This window comes from Mytilus edulis, chromosome 2 (genome assembly GCF_963676685.1).
Source record: "Mytilus edulis chromosome 2, xbMytEdul2.2, whole genome shotgun sequence".
Classification (NCBI taxonomy): domain Eukaryota; kingdom Metazoa; phylum Mollusca; class Bivalvia; order Mytilida; family Mytilidae; genus Mytilus; species Mytilus edulis.
In genome coordinates, this window is record NC_092345.1 from 74,296,465 (window position 1) to 74,306,628 (window position 10,164).

At 33.5% G+C, this 10,164-nt stretch overlaps 1 protein-coding gene across 1 annotated transcript; it reads left to right on the plus strand.

Annotated features, from left to right (window-relative positions):
• LOC139512916 (metallophosphoesterase MPPED2-like) lies at positions 1-7,290 on the plus strand. Its single transcript, XM_071300890.1, has 6 exons — positions 1-96; positions 1,343-1,849; positions 3,814-4,039; positions 4,772-4,887; positions 6,292-6,402; positions 6,876-7,290. Exons 2-6 carry the CDS (start codon positions 1,444-1,446, stop codon positions 7,142-7,144), a joined length of 1,128 nt encoding a protein of 375 aa, XP_071156991.1. The 5' UTR covers positions 1-96; positions 1,343-1,443; the 3' UTR covers positions 7,145-7,290.
• Positions 7,291-10,164: the final 2,874 nt, after the last annotated feature.

The window sequence follows — 10,164 nt, forward strand, 5'->3', positions numbered from 1 at the left end:
GTTTGTTTACAAACAAATATCGCATGTACTAGCAACGTCATTTCTATATATATAAATAGACATTACCAGTTTCATTATAACAATTATACAATTAAGGTAAGGCTGTCCATTTTTATAATATTTGTTTTTAGAGGATCAATCACAAAATATAAGAAAAATGTACTGTATTTTTCATACTAAGTCTTTAGATTTATTTCCTTATAAAAATTTACACATAATGTTAGCAATTCTCATATTATTTTTTTTGTAATTTCTCGTGTCCCGCTTTGCTTCATTTCTCGATTTCACGGCACAATAGTTTGACTTTCACGTGTCACGCTTACAAAAAATCGACAATCACTCGTCACGCTTAGACCCCAATGAGACCCACTATATATAGACACACACTTACACACACTTTAAAAAATATATATGGCAATAGATTGATATGATTCATCTTACATCATCATAATCATACTGATGAAGATATTTGTTTTCCGATGTATTTATAGATATTTAGATTGAATGTTTCCTATAAAATTTATAATAATTGTGTTCATTGTACATTTTGAGAGGTCCGTAGGTGCCTGTTTGCCCATTTCTGTCCCTAACCAATATACCCTCATTTTCCAGTGGCAGTCTCCGACCTGCATCCCGGATGGCCTCTATTGCAAGACCTACATATTGTATTTAGTGTTAACTTGTTTTTTATTTTCGTCCTGAACATGCATGAAAATTCAAATAAATTATATCAGCTACAGTACTGGACTTTTATCAACCAACAACCAATCAATACATCAATCATTGTACACTTATGGGTATATTATATATTACATCTGGTCAGAGAGAGACATATATTAATTGTATTATATGGCTCTGATCTGGTTAATGTGTAGACAAAAAATGAATGATGGAAGGTCGGATTGTTCATACATTTTAATGTTCAGTAAGTTGTGTTTTTTTCATGCGCATTTTACAATTAAGCAATCGTTTACAGATTAAATTAATACAGCTTCAGAGGCGGATTAAGAGGGCGCAAATCCCTTTTTGTGGGAAATAATGGTTGATTATTCAGGGAATCATTGAAGCATGACTGGAGAGGGCCCCTTCTCCGGCAGTCTGTGCCCCCTTTTCCCCCTTATGAAAATTTCTAGATCCGCCACTTTTTATTTAACTATCAACCCTACCTTTGACATATCTTATGTATAAAAGTTTAACTTATAAAGTATGAATAAGGGGCTTTTTTACGAGACATATATTTGATATTTCATTATTTTCAGAATTTTTAAAACATATATCGCTTATTATTCCCCCATTCCATACTTTAATCATTATTGCGTTCATTTATGTTTTTAATATATAGTTTCAAGAATAAAGAATACTAGTACAACGTACTCATGCACCACTATGCATCTTCATATACCTTTATATTGAATTAATTGGATAAATTTAGTGTCAACGAAAATGAAGAAACTGCTCAAACTTAGTATCAAGTCAACAAAATCAAAGAACAACGAAATAGACAATCATGAAGATTTTTCGGATGACGAATTTCTAAAAGATGATAACGAAAATAGTGAAAATTTTAGACAGGACAAAATTCTTCCGGATTTAGAAACTGATATGCCAAGCAGAGCATGGAGAAGAATGAGTGAAAAACAAACTTTTAAAACCGTAGCCCCACTGAATATTCATTCCCCAGTAAAACCTGATTGTTTACGATTTGTTTGTTTGTCTGATACACACTCTAAGCTCCATGTAGACGATATGTCGAAATTCTATGTTCCTCCTGGGGACATCTTACTACACGCAGGAGATTTCACGATGAAAGGGAGACCGCTGGAAATCGAACGATTCAATGAAGCACTAGGTAAGAATTCATAATATGAGCATTCAGTAGTATTCTTTGAAAAAAGTGGAAGTATAATAACATTTGGATTTACTTTATGTTGGACTGAGCCGATCACAAGACCAAAAAAGTGTTAATTGCTGATAATTGATTTATGATTACTTAGCGTTCAGTGGCAAACATTTCATTCATATTCAAAGTCATCCTGAAAATTCATGAATTATTTGTACTGGAAGTGAAGCAACCATCAATCAAACAATAACACGCAGAGAGTATCGCACAAACACTAAGCAAGCAAGACATCAGGCCTCAAGGTCATAAAACTTTCGAGCATGATTTTTGTACTCAGACTCGAAAATCAACCAATCAAATTGCTGGATTTCATGTTTCGAGCATGATTTTTGTGCTCCGAGCACTGAGCAAAGTTTTATGCCTTCAAGGCCGGGTGACACGTCCAAAATTCTACTGGACACGTCTGCGTAATAGTCATACATGACACCTAGCCGAACTGGATGACTTTATTTTTATACCAGAGGGTGAAACACTGAAGAAGATACTGACTTGGGATAGGCGCATGGACATGGGACGGGTTATACTGTTTTTTAAGATTTCAGTGATCCACCTTTTATTCTCAATTGAGTGTCGAAATGTGCGTAAGCGTTCAATAAAGTTAATTTGATAGTACAGAAAAAGCCCCCATGATATAAAAGATAACAAAACTAAAAGTACGCATGTGACAAAATGATGCCTTTGTATATATTTGAAAACCTTCTTGATAAAACAAGGTATATCTATGGTATTTTATAGATGTAAGATTATTAGTAGAAATATTTTCTTGAAACTATATATGATTACTAGTATACACTTGTAATTACAATCACCACTGTATAATGCCACACAAGCACAACCACGATGGATATTACATAGGATCACAGAATGGTCTCCTTCACTTAAATTTAACATGCTGGTATGAAATCATGCCTCCCTGTGATTTAATATTGGCCACTATAAATAGTTCGGAATATAATATTAGTTACATAGTGTGTTAGTAACATAATATGATATATATGGGGGTCAGTAAATTTCATATGGGATGAGAGCGAACCTCGAATCTTCATAAGGAATTTACTGACCCCGTATACGTATATCGTATTAGGTCACTAGCACACTTTGCAACGAATTTATCTTACCGACTGTCTTAACAAGTGGTATTTACACTTGTGGCTAATTAAAGTGATCAAGTCTCCAATAACGTGTGTATTTTAAAAGAACCTATACCTTACTTCCCCATTATTCTATACAAAAACAAATATCAACAATTACAATAAAAACTTGTTAGCTATATATTTATTTCAATCGTTCATCATCAATTTCTTCTTCTGTTGAAACCTTTAAGATTTTACCTCAATACACGTGTTGTTTTAAAATATGGACGTGACACCACTACTAACAGTGTATTGAAATACCGGTAAGCCTTATATGGAATATACACGGTCTCCACGCGGTTACTTTTAACCATTCATATTCCTAGAAATGTATAGCAGGTAAAATAAATGTTTATCCATCATCACCACAAAAGGTACACAATACTGTAGAAAGCTTTGATTGGATCTCTACACTGGATATGAAGACTGCATTTTGACTCTTAGATGTCTGTCGGTTTTGTGTGTCTTGGATTGTTGTCATGTGGTAGTGATCGAATGTCTCATTGATATAATAAATATTTTTTTAAGCCATTGCCCGACATAATAATACAAAAAGCAAGCATTTACAAACATGCCTTTTTGCATGGTGATAATATGAAGAATTAATGAGCGTGATAAGCTTAAGTATTAAGAAAAAAAGGTAAATAATGCGACTACAGATTAAGGATTAAACATAAGATTCTGAATGAACATAATTTAAATTATATATTTTCACACTCAAAGAAGTGCATTTCTGTATTATGCATGGCTGTGTGTGAAATTGAATATGTTTTATTTCAGGTAAACTTCCTCATAAAAAGAAGATTGTAATCGCAGGAAATCATGAGTTGTCTTTTGACGACAGTCTTTTTACCGAAACTAACTGTTTCGGAGAGAGTATTGGAACAGTAGAACGTTATCTCAAAACCAAAGGATTGAAATCTGTTAGAGGATTATTGACTAATGCTATTTATTTACAAGATTCGATGGTTACTGTTTGTGGAATAAATATCTATGGATCTCCTTGGTAAATATTTTTGATGAAACTGAATTATTTATATTGCACTGTTTAACATGTTTAACTTCAACTTCACGACCTAACGGTGTGATATAACATGTGGCTTTCATGCGTTTGCCTGGCTTGATGTAACTGTATGACATAACATATGTCTTTCTTGCAGTTGACAGCTAACGGAAACTGGCATAAAATGTATCTGTCATGCAATTGATAGCTAAGTAGCTGTGTGGCATCAATTCTGTCTTTCATACAGTAAATAGCTTAGGATAACTATGTGGCATCGTGTGTTTCTTTCAAGAGGTTTATGGCTAAAAATGGTATCATATAGGTAACAGTGTGGCAATATATGTATTTTTCGTCCAGGTGGTGGCTTACGGGTATCTGTGTAACATCATATTTGCCATCTTGCAGTTGATGTCTTACGGTAACTGTGGCATATGATGAATAACGATAACTATGTGGCATCATTTGTTTCTTTTAATCAATATAGGTTACTTTGAGGCATCAATTGTGTCCTTCATATAGTTGATGAATAAAGATATTAACTGTGAGGCCACAAATCTGTTTTTTATGCACTTTAACATTATATTTCAACCTATATTTCAGCAATGTAAATGAAAATAGATATCGGAAAGCTTGTTCGAATCAGACTCCCTCATAAATGTTGTCGCATGAAGTGGAATGCCTTTTTTTCGTGACTGTGTACCTTATTTTTACATGCATTGATATCAAATGTTTTAGGCAACCCCGATTTTGTGATTGGGCGTTCAATGTTATTCGTGGTGAAGAAATATTGCAGAAATGGAATTGGATACCTGAAAATGTTGATATTCTCATAACACATGGACCACCTGTTGGTGAGTTTTATATAAGTATATCACGCCCTTTTCTTCACGGTACGATATTGTATTAACAATTATTAGCTTAACAACTAGTTAATATAAATAATTGTATTGCATGATATAATAATATCAAAAACAAATCTCATGAATTTTAGTCGTCGTATTTAGCACAACCTTTATCGGCTTTAAATGCTATTAATATTCGTATTTGATTTGGTATTCCTACTCGTTTTAATTTGAGTGGCACTGATGTGTCTTATGAAAACGTAGGACTGGCGATCTTAATTATAAGCCTTGTATCTGTGATAAGTTGTTACGTTTTTTATACTAACTTAAGAGATATGGCGTACATGCATGTATAAATGGACGTCAAGTTCATGTATAAGGTTTTATTTAGGTTCTATTTTCGATAATCAAGTCATTTCGTTTTAAAATTGGTGATAAAATATCATCTTTCAACTATATTAGATTCATTTTTAAGTTATTATTTTTTTTTATAGAAAACGGATATTCTAAATAGTTATCAAAGGTACCAGGATTATAATTTAATACCACAGGCACGCGTTTCGTCTACATAAGACTCATCAGTGACACTCAGATCAAAACAGTTAAAAGGCCAAACAAGTACAAAGTTGAAGAGAATTGAGGACCGAAAGTTTCAAAAAGTTGTGCCAAATACGGCTAAGGTAATCTACTCCTTGGATAGAAAAATCCTTAGTTTTTCGAAAAATTTAAAGTTTTGTAAACAGGAAATTTATTAAAATGACCATATAATTGGGATTCATGTCAACACCGAAGTGGTGACTACTGGGCTGGTGATACCCTCGGGGACGAAACGTCCACCAGCAGTGTCATCGACCCAGTGGTGTAAATAGTTATCAAATGTACCAGGATTATAATTTAATACCACAGACGCGCGTTTCGTCCACATAAGACTCATCAGTAATGCTTAGATCAAAATAGTTAAAACGCCAAACAAGTACAAAGTTGAAGAGCATTGAGGACCCAAAGTTCCAAACAGTTGTGCCAAATACGGCTTAGGTATTGTAAACAATTAAATGATCAGCTTGCCTTATCGATTTCTTTGAACCCTACTTATTGTCCCTTGGTTCGAAACGTCAATTTATATCTTTGTTGGTATTTCCATGCCATTATTTCAAAACTGTAGGAGCTAGGTTACAAGAAGACTGAACTGCAAAAATCATCATCGGGACAAGTGGTGTACTTGTTTTTAAGTTAGTGACCCTGGAATAATTTGTTGGTTAATTAAAAAAAAATATGAATGGTTGGGGCTATCCAAATGGCAACCACACGTTACTAAAAATATACGATAGGGATATTTAGTATCAATTTAAGCTCGATTAAGTGATTAGGTGCTGAAGATGGTCCATACTTTAAATGTAAATTTTTACTCCTCAGGTCACGGTGATGTAACCAAGGCTGGGATAAATGTTGGTTGTGTTGAACTTTTGAACACAGTACAGAAACGTGTAAAACCAAAGTATCATTTATTTGGTCACATACATGAGGGTAAGTCGTTCCCAAAACTAAAAACAAAACTCACAACAGAAACATCAGAACACGCATATTAAAGGATTATATTTTGATGTGTAAAAGTATAGCATCACTTAGTTTGAACCTTCATAAAAATCATACTAATGAACTGAAAGTTTCAGTTCATTAGAAAGCACGATTAGCAAGGTAAGTTTTTAAAAATAAAACGCTGCGACGCACGTTTTCAGTTTTATTTCTGTAAACACAAATGCACTCGATTTTTAGATGGATAGTTTTATTTTGGTGAAATTGGACCAGTTTATAAGTGTCGATAGATTGGTAAAGAGAAATTGGCGGTCCGGATTATTACATTCATCAGAATAAATTGATGTGTAATGTGCAATGAATATACATTTTATCTCTAAATATAAATCCAGAAAATCACTTATCTTCGTTTTGTCAACAGAAGCATAAACGAAGAACTTCATTGATATGTTTCTTCTTTTAAGGTTATGGACTAACAACAGATGGAGAAACATTGTTTATCAATGCATCATCTTGTACCAAAGGATATAAACTGTGTAATCCACCAATAATATTTGATGTGCCCTTGCCTCCTGGCCAGTCAAAAGACAGTTTACTTGAAAGTGTCGAACTTGTGTATTTTTCAAAAGAGGAATCTTCTAGTAAACCAGTAATAGACATCAGCCAAAAAGACAAAAATAACAAACTATTGACCTTAACACAGTTGAAATTGACGAAAACTAAAACTGAGTAGCAGTAACAGTTTATAATACATTATTTTTTCAACATTAATACCTCTTAGTTGCATATGTAAACGAGCATTAAATATGGTGATATTTTAATTTATATGCCGAACAATCGACCGTATGTATACCATTGTCAATTAAATTGTATCTTGTATTTTGTCTTATAATGATAATGAGTATGTGTGAGAAATTTGCTCAAACATTATTACATGTAGAATACAATTGACCAATATAAATGTGTGGAATAAGCACAGTTTTGCGACAAGATAGAACAGATTTAAAGAGTGAAACAAAATCTAAGCGCAAAATTGAAGTTTAATGTAAATTTTAGTTACTTTCATAATTAAACTAGCTTAGTTTTTTCATTTAAGGAAAATGTAGGGCCATTAATTGCTTTGTTTATATGAATGAAATTGTATATTCAGAAATCTAATAATGTCATCAACGACTAAATATGATGAAATTACAAAATCCATAAAACTTTAGATACAATCTCGGTGTACATAACGTATTGACAAAAGTCATCACTAATCGGTTGATAGTACCCACAAGGAGTCACAAACTTCCAGTATAGGTCTCTACTCTTATCGTTGGGATGGAATGTTTGTTCCATAGTGTACTTTATTCAGTGCTGAAAACGTTCAGCGAAATTTCTAGACGAAGAACACCAGAGATATATCTCTTAGAAAGTTCATTCACATTTGATCTTTCTTAATAAGACCATTAAATGGATGACACCTGTTGTTCCATGTTGAAGTAATGCTCATCGTTACGCACAGTGAGAACGGTGTGCAAATTTCTCAAATAATCTTTTTAAAATAGAAGTTTGATTTATTGTTGAGTGAGTTTGTATGGAAGAGGGGCGAAAGATATCAGAGGCACAGTCAAACTCATAGATTGAAAATAAACCGACAACGCCATGGCTAAAAAATAAAAAGACAAACAGACAAATAATAATATAGAAGACATAACATAGAAAACTAAAGACTAAGCAACACGAACTTCACCAAAAAACTGTTGGTGATCTCAGGTGCTCAGGGTAAGCAGATCCTGCTCCACATGTGGCACCCGTCGTGTTGCTTATGTTATTACAAATCCGGTAAATAGTCTAATTCGGTAAGTCACATTCGTAAAAAGGGAAGTTTATTGTTGTTACTACATAAGGAACATATCCGATATCAACTGTGAAACGGTTATTCCATAACGGTCAACCAACTCGTGGTGGCGTCCGTAAAATTTACGAAGTGATGACTTCAACTTCACCATTTGGAACTCTTGGTTTAATAACTTCCTTGTGAGCAGCACTCCTCTATCCAGGAAATCATGATCGGAAATACAAGCCCGGGAATATCGTATCAATTGGGAGATATATACTCCGTATGCAGGCGCTGTTGGAATGTTACTACATAGAAATGGAAATTTCACAATTGGGAAGCTGAAATCATCTCTTTTTCGTAAAGTTTATTTTCAACCGGCCCTCATTGTCAATTTCTAGATGTAAGTCATGATATGAGGCATACTTGACTGTATCTGTAGTATCCTTTATCTCTAGTTCGATGGGATAGATTCGTTCAACATAGTCACCAAATTTTTGTATTAATTAGTGAGAGAACATCATCTTTATAGCGGAACGTAAAGTTAAAGGATGTTGTACACTTCTTATCTTTCTTCCTCAGAAGTTCCTTTATGAAGTCAGCCTCGTAACAAAAAAAAAAAAGTCGGCAGGAAGAGGTGCACAATTGTTTCCGATTGGAATTCCAACAGCCTGTTGAAAAACAAGTCCTCCAAACGTAACAAACATGTTGTCAATCACGTCAGTTTCAGAGATTTTTTTGTTTGAATCAGAGTGATTCTTTACAAAGTATGATTTATCCCTCTCCAATACAAGATACGTGTATCAATGTTCGTCTTTCTTTTAAATGAAACAAAGTAATACCGAATTAACACCGACTTTCGGTGTCGTCCGCCAGGGAATTTCACTACAAATATTTAAAGCTCCAGTTGAAGACAACACTTTCGCCTTTTTAAAGGTGCATTTATAATTTGTTCAAATATCATCGTTCTCATTCCATCAATGGATACCTGCTATAAGGGTTTATCTAAACAGAGACATGAATCAATTAAAACTCAACATTTTATTTAAAATGCACAACCATCAAGAAAAACATAGTCAAATGAAGAAAAAAGCGAATTGCTATTCAAAAGTTTAGTTCAAAAAGTAACTGTAATTAATGGTGCTAGTTCGCGTTGAGTTTCTGATTTTTTTTTTTATCGTACACAGAAAATGTCAATGTAGGTGCTTATGATTGATTTGAGTCGGTTTAACGCTTCCTGTGATATGTTGCTTATTTCAGACTGCATTCTGAGAATATTAGAAGGGTGACAGGGTTTGGAATGCTTTCTCGAACATCTTGGAGAGTATTCGTTCTCCCACCTGTCGGTGGCATCTCACAAAACGTTTTAAGAAAAACACTTATCACTCTCAATTACATATGTAAAAATATGGTAATAAATGGATATTCAATTAATGAAAGTTATCAAATATATAAAGTTAAATGAAATATGAATACTCTCAGACTGGTAGTTTTCATTTTTGGCGAAAATTACAGAAGAGAGATACTGTACACAGTATTATGATCCACAAGGTACAATCAGCAGAAAATAAATGTAAATAATTCTTTATACAATGTTTTAGAGCTGCCATCGATGAAGATATATTTAGGTTCGCGACACAGGCTCTATAGTTTCGTGAGGAGATAAATTACATTATTAATTCATGGTCCGCTAGAATACGAATTAGCATCCTCAAAAAAATCAGGGGTCAATAAATTAAAGAAGTTGTAAATCACTTGTAATGGATCATTAAATACAGGTCAACTAAGATTTTGGTAGATGTATTCATGTATATAGCTTTTGATATTATAATTACAGTTGTTGATAGATTTTGGCCCTCTAATCTTATTCTGTTCTATAGAGTAGATGGACAAAATAAAAGATACAAAAAAGTATAAACAAAAACACCGAGCTT